The sequence below is a fragment of the Palaemon carinicauda genome, chromosome 13 (genome assembly GCF_036898095.1).
Source record: "Palaemon carinicauda isolate YSFRI2023 chromosome 13, ASM3689809v2, whole genome shotgun sequence".
Lineage (NCBI taxonomy): Eukaryota > Metazoa > Arthropoda > Malacostraca > Decapoda > Palaemonidae > Palaemon > Palaemon carinicauda.
In genome coordinates this window covers 25701250-25718837 of record NC_090737.1, presented here as the reverse complement: position 1 = coordinate 25718837, position 17588 = coordinate 25701250, and the positions used below count along the sequence as shown (strand labels likewise).

The 17588-nt window shown below is 31.9% G+C and overlaps 1 protein-coding gene across 1 annotated transcript in view; it reads left to right on the top strand.

The window, feature by feature from the left end:
* Nucleotides 1–3698: 3698 nt before the first annotated feature.
* Nucleotides 3699–17588, top strand: part of LOC137651470 (glycoprotein-N-acetylgalactosamine 3-beta-galactosyltransferase 1-like) — a 19807-nt gene continuing 5917 nt past the window's right edge. Inside the window, exons 1-4 of the mRNA XM_068384694.1 lie at nucleotides 3699–3792; nucleotides 14263–14352; nucleotides 16057–16188; nucleotides 16396–16540. Coding sequence (XP_068240795.1) covers nucleotides 3699–3792; nucleotides 14263–14352; nucleotides 16057–16188; nucleotides 16396–16540 — 461 coding nt within the window. The remainder of the gene's footprint in view (nucleotides 3793–14262; nucleotides 14353–16056; nucleotides 16189–16395; nucleotides 16541–17588) is intronic.

Genomic DNA, 17588 nt, shown 5'->3' with positions numbered 1-17588 from the left:
TCCTATTGTGAATTAAGAAATCTGGACTTCTGATCCCTGATGGAATCAAGTTAATCAAACTTCTTTTCATTTAATTTTTCGTTACTCTATGATTTTGTCCGTTTTAGCAGCTTTAATCTAGCAAAAATTACATTCTGATTAATGATCTTTAATTTCACGTCAAACTAAAAATCCCAGACAGAATAAAACCATCTAATGCACGACGTTTCATAATAAACAGAACACTATTTAAAACTTCTTTTTCCTCATCGTTATCCCTACATTAAGGGATCAGTTGCCTAATGCGCCCTCTTCAATGCCTTTTATAAAAGGCATCCTCTTCCACCAAACCTCTTCTCTACGTATCATCCTTCACCCTATCTCGCTATGATCTAATTATCTGCCTCCCTCTTGATCTTTCCTCCCCTAGCAGTTTCTCCTTAGCCCTCCTCAATCTCTCCCCACGATCCATCCTCAACACGTGCCCACACCATCTCAGTCGTGACACTCATATAATCTCTGTAAATGTTACTAAACCTGCCATTCTTCTTATTTCATCATTTTTCAATCTTTCAAGCAGTGATATTCAAATATTCTAACCCTTTCTCTCCTACTAAAATCGCTCACCAATATCTTTCTCACTGGTCCCCCCTGCTATGATTAGAGCTCCTACTCCCTTCCCCACTCTTCCTACTACTAAATTTTTCGTGGTTCCAAAGAGGTAACTGATGACCCAGAAAGAAGACACTACAACAGAAGCAGAAACGGAAGCAATGGGCGGCAATCCTGATACTGACAATATCCTGAAATAAGCAAAGGGGTCTGCCCCCTTCTATAATACTCCTACTTCCTTCATCCACCTTTGCCTTCCCCTACTCCCTCAACTGAGGCCTGATGCCTCTTGATATAAGAAACAATCTATTGACATTAATAAAAGTGGATGATATCCTTTATTCTTTATCTCTTACCATCACCCAAAATCCTACAATAAAAGTGACTGAGTATCCTCAACCTTATCCTCATCCCACCTCCCCACCTCCTACTTATCTGTCAGTGATTAAGCAAGCCACCTCAGCATTCTCATCTCTGTTCTCTCAAACTTTGCTTCATCTTTTCGTCTTAAAGCCCAAGTTTCTGACCCTTACACTGACACTGGTCTTATTATTGTGCTATAAATCTTGACTTTTACTTTGATTGACATTTTACTATCCCATATCCTGCTACCTCCCTCTACTTTCGTCAGGCACCATTTAAAACATGGTAATATAAAAGGACATGGATATCTCCTCTGGGTGGGCTGAACTTAACAAACTTGAGACACTCGAAATACATTTCTAGCGTATTTGAAGAAGAGATAGACCCAGAACTTTTCTAAAAAAAAAAAAAAAAAAAAAAAAAAAAAAAAAAAAAAAAAAAAAAAAAAAAACACAAAGAATAACAATTAGAATGTCTTTAATTGGGTTTAATGTAATTGCAGAAACGTGTGGACTAGAATCAAACAGAATTTTACCTCATTTTTACTTGATCATGCTATCTACAAACGTGAATCGATATGTCCGAGGATTTTGTCCTGCAGTGGACTAGAAACTGCTTATTATAAATATATATATATATATATATATATATATATATATATATATATATATATATATATATATATATATATATATATATATATATATATAGCACTGAGTGATCACGTGTTAAAGACACGCTATTTGCTGTTTAGGAAGAACATCAATATAAATGCAGGACTTCGGTTTCCTTCCGAAGTTCCCCTGGAACGTAATGTCAAGGTGTGTGATGGTCACTGAGTTTGCTCATTTGATTGGGAGATTCAGATGTATTTATGCTTTCAATGTAAATGCTTTTACTCTTCTTCAATTGTCAATTATATAGTAAAGTTTGTTAGCAATAATTTATCCACTAGCTTAATTTATTATTATTATTATTATTATTATTATTATTATTATTATTATTATTATTATTATTATTATTATTATTATTATAACTTTAGCTTTGTATGAACTATACAACAAGGTTTGCTATAGCATTTAAAATAATTAAAGAATCTTGGCTGCTTGGGACAATATCTGCAGAAAGTAGCACATATTTTATTCTCCCATTATATATATATATATATATATACATATATATATATATATGTATATATATATATATATATATATATATATTCTCTCTCTCTCTCTCTCTCTCTCTCTCTCTCTCTCTCTCTCTCTCTCTCTCAAATTAACTGGATAACTTTATTAAGCTTCTATTTCATGTACCATTTAATTTAACTTAAAAAAAAAAACGGAAATTAGATAGACACATTATGAACACACTCCGCGAATACTGTTTACAAAATGTTACCATCCATTTCACACTCGGATTTATAGATTATCAAAGTATAAGTATATTAAAAAAAATTGTCTTGGAAATTCTCATCTTGAATTTTGGTTACCTTCAAACTACCATTAAATGTACATTTTCAGAAAATGCATTTCCATTCCTAGGAAATGTGATACAATTGATTTCTTGTAGGCCTATCAGTTTTACGCAAAACTTTTTTTTTTCAACTTGCGAAAGTGATTTGACTTCCGTGTTTATTGTTGCCGATTTTTTTTAGCTTCATTGATTTTGACACACACACACACACACACATATATACACGTGCGCGCACATATAGACAGACAGACAGACACACACACACACATATATATATATATATATATATATATATATATATACATATATTTATATATATATATATATATATATATGTATATACATATTTATTTATTTATATATATATATATATATATATATATATATATATATATATATATATATATATATATATATATATACATATATAATATACATATACCAAGGCACTTCCCCCAATTTTGGGGGTTAGCTGACATCAAACAAATGAAAAAAGGGGACTTTTCCTCTCTACGTTCCTCCCAGTCTGACAAGGGACTCAACCGAGTTCGGCTGGTATTGCTAGGGTGCCACAGCCCACCCTCCCCCGTTATCCACCACAGATGAAGCTTCATAACGCCGAATCCCCTACTGCTGCTACCTCAGCGGTCATCCAAGGCGACCGGAGGAAGCAGCAGGACCTACTGGAACTGCATCACAATCGCTCGCCATTCATTCCTATTTCTAGCATGCTCTCTTGCCTCTCTCACATCTATCCTCCTATCACTCTATCTATCTATCTATCTATCTATCTATCTATATATATATATATATATATATATATATATATATATATATATATATATATATATATATATAGCCTTTAGTCTGAAGAGAATTATTGACTTTTAAGAATAACTAATTTGAAAAATACTTATGGCATTCAGCCTACTTACGAAATATTATGTGCAATCTGCATCAATTAAAAGAATACCTAATGGAAGAGAATGACAGATCAATTACTATCCTAGTAAATCTATTATCCTGAAGATACCATCAATTTTAATTCTTATCTCTTAATAAATGACCCATTAGAAGATATATCAAACCGTCATTGCAATCAACTGTTAACCCTTTGGTAACCTCAGCCGTGACAAAATCAGCCAAACAGGCTCATGGCTTTTGGCTGGGGGGCATTGTTTACGTTTCGTAATCTAACTAATAAAAGAATAACGATAAAATAAAACAGAACATGACATTGAAAAGATGAATAAGTCTTCTATATAGCATTTATGGTTACATGGACGGATAACGTCAAAGAACGGCATCAGAGAAGAGCGAACGACTTTGAAGAATTTGATAAACGTAAAAATTTCATCCAACTCAGTAAGTATGAAAGGCGAATCTGATTAATTATATAGTTTGTATATAAATCCTTTTCATAATTAGGAATAATCTACGTCCATGTACCTTATAGGATTACATACGCGTGCGAGCACACACACACAAACACACACACACGTAAGACTCCCATGTAACCAAATGAAAAATTTCCCTATTTGGGTAAAAGAATTTGGTTGAGTTGGTTAAGTTTTCCTTGTAGAGGAAAAACTTAAGAATAAGGGTTGTCAGCTAGCTAACCATGGTAGAGCATAGTTTGGAAAGTTAAGTATTAGTAAGAGTAACGTAAAGTCACCATTAGGTTCCAACAAAATGTGCATAGAACTATAAATGCTCCAGATATAAAATCTAAGCTGTCTGGCAAGGAGTACCTAGCAGCCTATACTGAAAAAAAATAAGTTGTGTAAATTACAATGATTTAGTTCGATATACAATACTCTAACTATTTTATTCGAGCTCTTACATTCTCAAGTCAAAAATCAATGTTGATAACAACGAACTGAATACTCTGCTCCAGATGGATTCGGTAAAAACGAATAAAGATGTTTATTCAACGTGTTCATATGCTGACTACAGTTTGGCGATCACCCCATTTCATTGGTGTAGCTCTTTTATGAAATCAAACTTGTTAGCTGCAAGATATTCAAGTTTACAAGCATGTTAATCATCTCACGGTTTCCACTAAACTAAATAGATAAATTTCATTTTAATGGTTCATTACTTCTCTTGTAGTTTATTTCCTCTCCTCGCCGAGATTTTTTCTTCTCTGTTAGAGCCCTTGGGTTTAGCATTTTTCTTTTCCAACTAGGGCTGTTGCTTAGTAGTAATAATAATAACTTTCTCATTATTAGGCTATATGTCACGAAAGTCCACTGCTAAATAAGGTGGTGGAAAATAATGCAAGTTATGTATAATACGTAACTTCTTGTGGCCAAGGGATATTAATAATTAAAAAAAAAAACAGGCTGGTCAAATTGAGACAGCTTAGCCATTATTCATAATATTGCCAAATCTTGAGACTCTCAGTTACGTGGAGAAAGCAGCTGAACGTCTGCAAAATCACTTCGTTCCCTTCAGTATTTATAGGATGCTGTGACACAAATCTGGCCACCAGAAATTCACCTTCTGGTTAAAGCATCTGAGATATGTTTATGTTAAGCAATTGCTTTTTATTCTGCTTCTCCGGTTGTATTGTTCGAGGCAATCAAATGTTTTTCATAATAAGTCTGACTATTATGAAATTTTTCGATTTTCATTCTAATAATCTTTTGAATTTTTTCTTAATATATCTCGAACTTATTCATTTTGAACAACCAAATTAAGTCTTCATTTGCCCGATTTTTTTTTTGTTTGAAGAATTATTTTCTTCGACCATTCAGTTTTTTTTGTTTACTTTTATATTGACCGATAATCAATTCTACGATTAGAGAGAGAGAGAGAGAGAGAGAGAGAGAGAGAGAGAGAGAGAGAGAGAGAGAGAGAGAGAGAGAGAGAGCATAGTGCAGTCAAAATAAATGATTGTTCATCATTAATATTCATAAAAATCATTCATAAGCAATTGTTGGATGAGATCCATCGGCATGTTTCATAAATTGTCCCTCACTTAGATTCTTGAAGTGTACTCAGAAGTTTATTGAATATCTAAGTCAGTAAATTAAATCTATCCATATTAATAAAAACATTCTTTAATAGTCACTTCAGATGGTAGTTGGTTTTATTGATAACTGATGTTCAGATGTCTTTGTAAAAAGTGATAAATTTCCCATTAATTAATGAATTATTTTCTATCCCAAAATCGTCACAGAGCAGTTAGAAAATCTCTCTCTCTCTCTCTTTCTCTCTCTCTCTCTCTCTCTCTCTCTCTCTCTCTCTCTCTCTCTCTCTCTCTCTCTCTCTCTCTACGGACTCAGTAGGAATGCAGAATATAGGTGATTACTTATTATCATGAAATTCAATTAAACCCTTTTTTAACGTCCTTTTAAAAATTCGCCCATACACTCACATGCATATATATATATATATATATATATATATATATATATATATATATATATGTGTGTGTGTGTGTGTGCGCGCGCGCTTAGCCATACAGATAAATTTACGTGTAATTAGTTCCCAGTGAAATCGTGCTGTAAGCATATCTCAAATATAGCAGAAACTTGATTATTTTTGTCAATAAAAGAAAACTTGTTGAAAATGCCCCATCAAACTATATTGCACTGGTGCATTTCTACATTGTTACGATTCACCTCATTCAAAGACAATTGTGTGGAAGTTGAAACCTGTAAATGTACGCTACTGATATTTGAGGCAGGAAATTTTTAGGTGCAATAAAATAAACCAATTTACTCTTAGGCATAATTCAACTTGAGACTCATGTTCGGTAATTATCACATAAGATTTTTTTGTTTTGCGTTGGTTAAGAATTATTCCAAGAAGAAATAAAGTAATGTGCTCAATTAGCATAGTAATTTCTCCGATTCATTTGTCAAAAGCAAATTCTGATGTCGCAGATGAGTCGGGAAAAGAGGATGCAACTGCTGATATACTTAATCCATTTGAAGTTTTGAGAGCATTTGATAAGAGCATAGCTCTGAAAATGCTTTAAACATACAGATTTACTTTTTGTAAATTCATTTCATCTCTGGCAACAGCCCTTGTACAGTCTCACCCTCCCACCCCACCCCCGCCCTGTAAGTATCATATTAGCACCCAGCATCATAGTTTCACAGTCCCGTCACTCGTCACTCGCTTAGTTTTACAGAGAGCATCCCCCATATTGGGAATCAAGCCACTTATAATGTTTGACCCCCCGTGTATACCGTGTAAACCTATATTAATCTATCCATCATTACCAAACAATATTATAGTAACAAACTACATCATTGATACGCACTAATAAATTGAAAACATGACACACGCGAACACATGTAGTTGACGAATATCGCACATATAAACATATGCATGAATGTATATATATATATATATATATATATATATATATATATATATATATATATATATATATATATATATATATATATATATATATATATATAATTTCTTTATAATCCTTTTTAAATATGTATACTTTTATATAATTTCAGAGCTTATGAAGTATTAATTATACATTATTCATACACTTTTCATATGTATATTTTCTAGTCTCAGGCATGACTTTCAAATATGTATGTTTATATAAGAAATATGCTTGTTCTTAATTTTGCTTACTTACAATTATTCTATGTATATATATATATATATATATATATATATATATATATATATATATATATATATATATAAAAACTAAATTCAGTTATTTTGATATATGTTGTACAACACAACAGCCATATTGGAAAGCAAGTTGAAACTTGTAGAATGATTTGATTTACCTAATGTTTTCATTTATCTAGATTCACGAAGTAAACAAATGAAAGAATCAAATTTACTCTATTTTCTTCTCACAAGGTCTGAAGCTTCATGTTATTATTCATTGAGTAATATTGAATCACTCACTGCATGATACTTCATTGTCATTGGGAAAAAACCGATAGCCTTGACTTGATCTATATTGCGAATGAGTTTGTAGCAAAGAATCAACATCGTCAGTATATATATTTTTGGTAAATTCACCAAGTAGGTCTATATATATATATATATATATATATATATATATATATATATATATATATATATATATATATATATATATATATATATATATATATATATAGACCTACTTGGTATTTTATGATTGTTATTGTGTAAAAATTGGAATTGGTCACACAAAAGTCTTCCAAAAATATGATTTTGTTTTTGATACAATATGCTGTCAGATGCCAGGAAATTGCATCTGAGGGTGTTACCTCATAAAATTTTTCTGGGGAGACTCCCAGTCACCCCCCCCCCCCTCCCTGCTATACCTTCGCGCCTACGGCTCCGCCTTCAGTGTCATTTCGAACTTTACCCCCCCCCCCCCCCCAACAGGAAAACGCTCCTACGCCCCTGATATAGGAGATATTATAGGAGTGAGTATAAAGAAATACTATAGCCTTGAAAATGCTTTAAAAGGAGGTATTCTAGGAGTGAGTTTGAAAAAATACTATGTAGTAAACAAAAGTACTTTCTATTATTTATGAAATACTTTCTAGTATTTTTCATGAATTGGAATTAATTGTATCTAAGTCCACTCGTTTATCATACCGGATTTTCAATGGGATATCATTATGCTTTATTGACTTAATTGAATATGGAATGGTTGTGAAAATTAATAATAAATAGTAAAATATCGTTGTTTTATGATATTCTAATAACATATCTCGTATTCGAGGGAAGCGTTGCCAGTTATAGGGATTTATTCCTAAAATTGGGAATTTTGGGTATCCGATGGGGATATTCTGTACCGATTTGAGGATTTTTGGCTAGAAAATGGGAATATGTAAAAAGAGAATAAACTATATAAATGCATGCAAAGGACGAAATATCAGTATAACTGTCACAGTATACTGTAAAATATTTCCAATTTCCGTACCAAGATTCACTTGAGAACAAGTTTTTACTAAACTGAAACTTATTCAATATACGTAATACCAGAGTTGGACAAAGAGTTGCGCTTATAGGTAGACGTGTCATAACGATTTTTTCAAATAACCATCAAGTAAATAGTTTTTCCCCTTTTGTAATGCATCGATGCAAAGTATATCTTACATAATCAGTGAATGGACCATTTTGATTTTTATAAAGAACAATTAGCCCTTGGTTTACTAAAAAAAAAAAAAAAAAAAAAAAAAAAAAAAAAAAAAAAAAAAAAAAAAAAAAATTATATAGGGAATTAATATATAATCATTAGTTTTCACTATGAACAATACTGTTGCCATGTTCATCATAATTTCATAAAATATACCTGGGATTATAGAAGTATGAAAAGTAAATAAAAATCATTAATAATCATATAATATTTAAATAAAAACGTTTCTGGATGTCATTTGCTTTCCCAGAAAATCAAATTCCATATATGAAGAAGAAAAATAAATTCCATCTCTTATTATTATTATTATTATTATTATTATTATTATTATTACTTGCAAAGCTACAACCCTAGTTGGAAAAGCAGGATGCTTTAAGCATAGGAGCCACAACAGAGAAAATAGCCCAGTGAGGAAAGGAAACAAGGAAAATGAGATATTTCAAGAACAGTAGCAACATTAAAATAAATAATACTTATATAAACTATTAAAACTACAACTAAACAAGAGGAAGAGAAATTAGGCAGAATAGTGTGCCTGAGTGTACCCTCTTCTATGAAGAAGTAACAAAGGTGAGTAAATCTTTTTATTGTTGCAATTAGTTTGATTGCACTTATAGAGGGTATAGTGAGCAATTTCTATATTATTAAGGCCTGCAGGAACAGAAGAAAATATATTTGTAGAAATTGGGATTTATGGGATGTTTGGGGGATTTTTAAACTAACCCATCTGGCAACACTGTTCGAGGGAAAACATCTGTTCTCAAACTCGATTACAAATCATATATATATATATATATATATATATATATATATATATATATATATATATATATATATATATATATAACTTTGTTATCAGTGGCTACCAGTTATTGTTATTATTATTACTATTACTAGCTAAACTACAACCCTAGTTGGAAAAGCAAGTTGCTATAAGCCCAAAGGCTCCAACTGGGTAAAGTAGCCCAGTGAGGAGAGGAAATAAATAAAAGATCTGAGAGATAATGAACAATTAAAATAACATATTTTAAAAACAGTAGTAACATCAAAACAAACATTAGGTATATAAACTATAAAAAGACTTATGTCAGCCTGTTCAACATAAAAAAAAAACAACATGAAACATATAGGCTGCATAAATTACAAATAGACTGCAGAATTCTCACATAACCGTTCTATCTACATTGAGCCTTCGTAACTTAAAATACAAATAAGCCATGTTGTCGTTCTACTCCTTTTCCCTCCTTCTCACTTTCTTACGCCAACTCATTAACTCTGTGTTTCCTCTTGAGAGTTAAAATTGCCCGAATGTTAAACTGACAATTCGTGATAGTGTGAAGGAAATAAACGCTTTCTGTGTCATTAAAGATATCATATTTTGGTGTCCCATCTCGGAGTATCTTCGTGAAATATCAGATGAACCTGAAAAAATACAATGGAAAGAAAGGAAAAGTAAAGAAAATAAGGCGCACACATGAGTCTACGTTTGAGGAAAAGAAGTTCTAAAACAAAGAGCACTGCTTTAGGTGAAACTCTCTCTCTCTCTCTCTCTCTCTCTCTCTCTCTCTCTCTCTCTCTCTCTCTCTCTCTCTCTCTCTCATACACACACACGCACACACACACACACACACACATATATATATATATATATATATATATATATATATATATATATATATATATATATATATATATATATATATATATATATGTGTGTGTGTGTGTGTGTGTGTGTGTGTCACACAGTTCTGTATTAAAAGTAAAAATGGAGAGGTTAAATATCAAAGATTTCGATAATACCATATAATAAATCATGTTTGGAAACACTGATTTATCTCTATACGGAGAAGATAGATTGTTCATAAGCCAATCAGTTCGAAGGAATTAATACGACAGCTACAAGTATACGGAATTTTTCTTCTTTATTTCTCCTTATTCTTCTTTTCCAAAGTATACGTAAGATTTCTTCTTCATCTATCCTTATTCTTCTTTTCCAAAGTATACGTAAGTTTTCTTCTTCATTTCTTCTTATCCTTCTTAAAGTATACGCAAGATTTTTCTTCATGTCTCCCTAGTCTTCCTTTCCAAAGTATACGTAAGTTTTCTTTTTCATCTCTCCTTATTCTTCTTTTCCAAAGTATACGCAAGTTTTCTTCTTCATTTCTCTTTCTTCTTTTCCAAAGTATACGTAAGTTCTCTTCTTCCTTTCTCCTTATTCTTCGTTTCCAGCCATCTTAATCATCGTTGGAACAATAATTTTCAATGTTCCTCCTTTATCTTATCACCAATTATTACAGAAAAAAGTGATATCCTTATATAAGGCTTTCAAAGAAACTATTACTAAACAAAATAATGCCCAAGTTATCAGTGTTATCTTTTATGAGATACGCGTGGTTCTAAATTTACCAAGCTATATACGTCATCACAAGAGGAAAAACAAAATAAGGAAAATCAAGTAACAAAACATGTAACTTTTGTTATTTGAGAATGCCATAAACTTACCTTAATCAACACAAATAAAAAAGAAACTTTGTACTCGAGAAAAAGATTGTCTTGATTATTTAACCTGTTAATATGAAATGACAAATATTTTTTTTTTATATTTAAAGGAAGTAACTTGGTTATGTTGACGTCAGTACAACCTATAGTATTATGAAATGCAGTTAATGGGATTGTGTAAAATTGTTCAAACATTTTTCTTTACTTGATAAACCTAACAATTTGTGAAACACCAGCGAAACCTGGGCTATTTATGTGCATTTGAGCATTTTTACCTCTTGGGGACCTTGGGCTTGTAGCTGCATCCTTCTTTAGATTAAAATTACCTAATAAAAACCTTAAAATTGTAACTTGGGTTGATAAAAGACCTAGTCCAGAAAAAAATTAGATATTTCCTTTCATTTCATCTTACCGTAGAAAAGTAATAATGTACATTTTCTAATATCACCATACATGAAATTCTACATTAGTTATCGTTGTGATTATTAAGAAACAGACATTTTTTTCGAAAGTTTTCGTCCAACTTGAGCGTCGTCATAAGCATAACCTGGGATAATTTTATCAAGACTTTCCTGGTATTGCAAGCGAATATGACCTATGATTCCAGGTCTAGACAGAAAGAATCCATTACTCAAAGACGCGTACTCACTTCCATCACGATGCTGTTGACGAAGAAACTACTGCATTCTGGTTCGTATTTTCTGCAGTATGTGAGATCCAGTGAGTAATGGTTCGTGGAATAATAATGGCTGTTAATCCAAAATGCCAATCTTAAATACTCAGCGTATAAGTAGAATATTGTTGGTGTTAGAAAGAAAATGTTGGTTCAAGACGAAAAAAGATATATGGAAATAGTGGACGATATTATATACAAAATTCTCAAAAGCAGATAGAACCAGGTTTTATCATTTAATAACTTTTCATTGAAGACATTTTGAGGCTTACGCATCAATAAAGTTGAAATTTTGGATACGTATTGCATATTACTCTAAGGTTGTGGTGCCCTATTGGAAACGTCCCTGCCTGGACATCGCCTGACTGGGGTTCGAGTCCCACTCAAAATTCGATAGTTTCTTGTAGTGTCTACAACCTCACCATCTTTGTGGGCTAAGGATGTGCAAATTGGAGAACCTGTGAGATCTACCTGCTGAGTCACAGGCAGCCATTACCTGGCCCTCCCTGGTCCTAGCCTTGGTGCAGAGGGCGCATGGGCGCTAATCATATTATTATTATTATTATTATTATTATTATTATTATTATTATTATTATTATTATTATTATTATTAGTCAAGCTACAACCCTAGTTAGAAAAAGGTTCCAATAGGGAAACTAGCTCGGCAACGAAAGGAAATAAGGAAATAAGTTTAAGAATAATAACAACATTAAAGTAAATCTATGACATATAAACTATAAAAACTTCAAAATAACAAGAGAAAGATAAAATAGTGTGCTCGAGTGTACAGTACACTCGAGTAAGGGAACTCTACCCCCAAGACAGGGAAAGACCATGGTACAGAGGCTATGGCACTTCCCAAGACTAGAGAACAATGGTTTGATTTTGGAGTGTCCCTCTCCTAGAAGAGCCGCTTGATATAGCCTTACCAAAAGGAATATAGCCACTGAACAACTACAGTGCAGTAGTTAACCCCTTGAGCGAAGGAAAATTGTTTGGTAATCTCAGTGTTGTCAGGTGTGTATGACAGAGTAGAATGTGGAAAGAAAAGGCCAGACTATTCTGTGTGTGTGTAGGCCAAGTAAAAATGAGAAATATTCAGAGAGAGGGATCCAATGTAATGCTGTCTGGCCAGTCGAAGGACGCCATAACTGGTAGTCTCTAGGGCGAAAATGACCTATTTGCTAGGGCATTATCAATGCCCCTTGCCTTTGCCATTCATGGGTGGCCTTTAAATATTTAAAGAGACTAGAAAGACGGTAGCCTTATTTCATTACGAAAACAAATGCATAGTATTTGATGACTCCATGATCGTCAGCAAATATCAGGTCAAGAATCAAACTTTTAACAATAAGTGCAAAAATAACATAAATAGTAATTTTCATTTATTGAGATAATTTTGTTTAATGGAGCATTTAATTGTTTCAAACTATGAATATCAATTCTATGGGAAAAAGAAGATATTCTGAAAAGAAAGAATGAAGGTAAACAAAAGTACAGGAGACCAATGAATTTAAAAGAAACGGCAACTAAGATATTTAATATTCACTAATATTTAAAGATATCAACGATGACTAAGTATCTTGTGAAAGTCCAGTTACTGTACTCAGAAAATGTTACCACATGAAATAAGGACAAATGAGACTGGATGATTTCCGTTTTCAGTCATGTATACAGTATATATATATATATATATATATATATATATATATATTATATATATATATATAATAATAATAATGATAATAATAATAATAATAATAATAATAATAAAAATAATAATAATAATAATAATAATAATAATAATAATAATAATAATAATAATTCTGCGAATAAATATTAACGAAAAGTTTCCTATATAGGCCTAATCTCACATTTTTTTATGAAATTATATTACATGGGGCTGCATATTAAGGAATTCATTTACCCTTAATTGTAGGATGTAACCCCCGGGATCAGAATAGGATCCCCAAAGCATTAAGTCGCTCTTGGATATCAAAAAAAAAAAAAAAAAAAAAAAAAAAAAAACGGACATATACAGATGTCCATACCGCTTATGCGTTGAATTACAGTATTTCTAATTCTTCCCGTATACCAGGTGAATTAATCGCAACGTCTGTGACGGTATGTTATATGTATATATATATATATATATATATATATATATATATATATATATATATATATATATATATATATATATATATACTGTATATATACACACACACATATATATATATACATATATATATATATATATATATATATATATATATATATATATATACATATATATATATATATATATTTATATATATATATATATATAATGCGTGTGTGTATGTATACATATAAATATATGTATATATACATATATATATATAAATTACATATACATATACACACACACACACACACACACACACACACATATATATATATATTATATATATATATATATATATATATATATATATATATATATATATATATTACTTTATTACAGTGATCTACACGATAAGTGTCTTCTTAGCTGGGTTGATCACAGGAAGAATTATCAAGGAAATCAAGTCCAAATACGACGATCTGTTTGACCAGTTTTCTCATCGACACCAATTCGAAGGTAACTTTTATTATATTATATTATATTATATTATATTATATTATATTATATTTATATTTATTATATTTTATTATATAGGTTCCAGATTTGCAACTGTTTTCATCGGACGGTTTCTCTGGTTTTTTCATTGATTAGGGTAGGTCTAAGGAAATAATATGCAAGCAATAAGGAGGTTCGTGTTAAGTTGAAATTTTGCAATTTGGTGTATAGTGACTTCTGGCTTTTCATTAGTTGTGTATGTATATACTCTATGTTTATGTATACAGTATATACATTGTATGTATGTATATATATATTATTATTATTATTATTATTATTATTAAGCTAGAACCCTACTTGGAAAAGCTGGATGCTATAAGCCCTGGGGCTTCAACAGGGAAATTTCCCAGTGAGGAAAGGAAACAAGGAAAAATAAAATATTTTAAGAACAGTAACATTAAAATAAATATCTCTTATATAAACTATAAAAAAAACTTTAACAAAACAAGAGGAAGAGAAATAAGGTAGAATAGCGTGCCCGAATGTACCCTTAAACAAGAGAACTCTAACCCAAGACAGAGGAAGACTATGGTACAGAGGCTATGGTACAACCCAAGACTACAGAACAATGGTTTGATTTTGGAGTGTCCTTTTCTAAGAAGAGCTGCTTACCATAGGTAAAGAGTCTCCTTTACCCTTACCAAGAGGAAAGTGGCCACTGAACAGTGCAGTAGTTAACCCCTTGGGTGAAGAAGAATTGTTTAGTAATCTTAGTGCTGTCAGGTGTAAGTGGGCAGAGGAGATTATGTAAAGAATAGGCCAGACCATTCGGAGTGTGTAGGCAAAGGGAAAATGAACCATAACCAGAGAGAAGTATCCAATGTAGTCCCGTCTGTCCAGTCAAAGAACCCCATAACTCTCTAGCGGTAGTATCTCAACGGGTGGCTGGTGCCTTGGCCAACCTACTGTATATATATATATATATATATATATATATATATATATATATATATATATATATATACATAGCCTCTGTACCATAGTCTTCCTCTGTCTAGAGTTCTCTTGTTTAAGGGTACATTCGGGCACACACTATATATATATATATATATATATATATATATATATATATATATATATATATATATAAAGAAAAAGTGTGTGTATATATACACATATATATGTATACATACACACACACACACACATATATATATATATATATATATATAGGCTATATATATATATACATATATATATATATATATATATGTATATAGGCTATATATATATATATATATATATATATATATATATATATCTATATATATATATATAATGAATACAATTTCTTTGTGGAGTTCAAAAGTCGAAGATAGTTCCCTCTGGATAAACTGTCTAGATAGTTAGATAGTTTTCAGAGTAATAGGAAAATGCATTTTTGTTTCTCTGACTGCTAACGGTCCGTCAAATGGAGTAATTCCTTCTTTACATGGACATCACAATTTGCCACATTTAGCTCCAGATTATTCTTCTGTAATTTGGATCACTAATGTATCAGACGACCAAGTCAAATAAGCCGATAACGAGATAAACTGTCATCCATAGGATGTGTTAGAAGCAAATCCTCCCCGCCACCGAAGTCCATGAAAAGATAAACAAACCTCTTCCTTTTCAGTGATCTAATTTTGCAAAAATTTTATTATTTATCAACCACTTCATCAGACAACAGAGAGAATCCAACTCGCCTGCTGTGTTTGGTGCTGACCACTTCACAAACAAGAGAACACGCTCTGGCGGTCAAGAACACTTGGGGGAGGAGATGTGACAAGATCATTTTCAGTAGCGACGTAGAAGGTGAAGATTAATTCTTCCTAAGAACTTAAACAATGACAATATAGCTCAATGTCATCACAACACTAATAGATACAATCATCCATACCGTGAGAGTAGAAATATTAAGTATAGTAGGCTCAAGACCCACCGAGTCCTGAATAGGCCTACACATATCTTTATGTCCTCCAAACCCATTAAGATAATCTAATCATATCTTCTTCATACCAGATAAGGATCTGGGATCGGTGAGCTTGAAAGCGTCCTATCAAAATGGAGACGACGTCCTTTGGATTAAAACAAAAGAATCCTTCAAATATTTGTTTGACCATCACCTCCAGGACTATGACTGGTTCTTCAAAGCTGATGTTGATACGTGAGTATTTGCATTTGCAATCCATAAACTTGTAGTCAAGAGACCTTGTTTTTAGTCTTCGTAATAACCTCGGAACTATAAAGAATTTAAAATCTAAGAACTAATATGTAAAGATTCAAGCGGACGCATGTATATAACGCATAAGCACCATATATATATATATATATATATATATATATATATATATATATATATATATATATATATATATATATATATATATATATATATATATCATCTCCACCTACGCCTCTTGACGCAAAGGGCATCGCCAGTGGTCTCTATCGTAAGCTTTTAAATCAATACTTCTCCATTTATCATTTCCTACTTCACGCTTTATAGTCCTCATCCAAGTAGGCCTTGGTCTTCTAACTCATATATTGCCTTGTGGAGCCCAGCTGAACGTTTGATGAACTAATCTCTCTTGGAGAGTGCGAAGAGTATGCCCAAACCATCTCCATCTACCTCTCATTATGATCTCATCCACACAGGACACTCGAGTAATCTCTCTTATAGTTTCAGTTCTAATCCTGTCGTGCCATTTAACTCTCAATATCCTTCTGAGGAATTTGTTCTAAATCTACTAAATCTATTGGAGATTGTTTCATTGTCATGCCACGACTCATGTCCATAGAGTTACACCGATCTCACTAAACTGATATATAGACTGATTTTTATATATAATTTCAGGTGATTTTATTTCCAAATTTTACTTAACCTAGCCATTATCTGATTTGCTTTTTTTAATCTTTCACTAAACTAATTCTAAGGACCATGTATTGGAGATCATTGTTCCTAGATACTTAAATGATTCAACCTCATTAATCCTTTCTTCTCCCAATATCTCATCTTCCATTGTACACTCCGTTCTCATCACCTCTGTCTTTCTTCTATTTATCTTCAGCCTAACCTCATGTGATACTCCATGCATTATGGTAAGCAAGCATTACAAATCCTGTGGTGTTCTGCTAACAATGACAGCATCAACAGCATACTCAAAGTCTGCTAAGTTCTAATCACCAGTCCAGTCGAATCCTTCTCCACCATC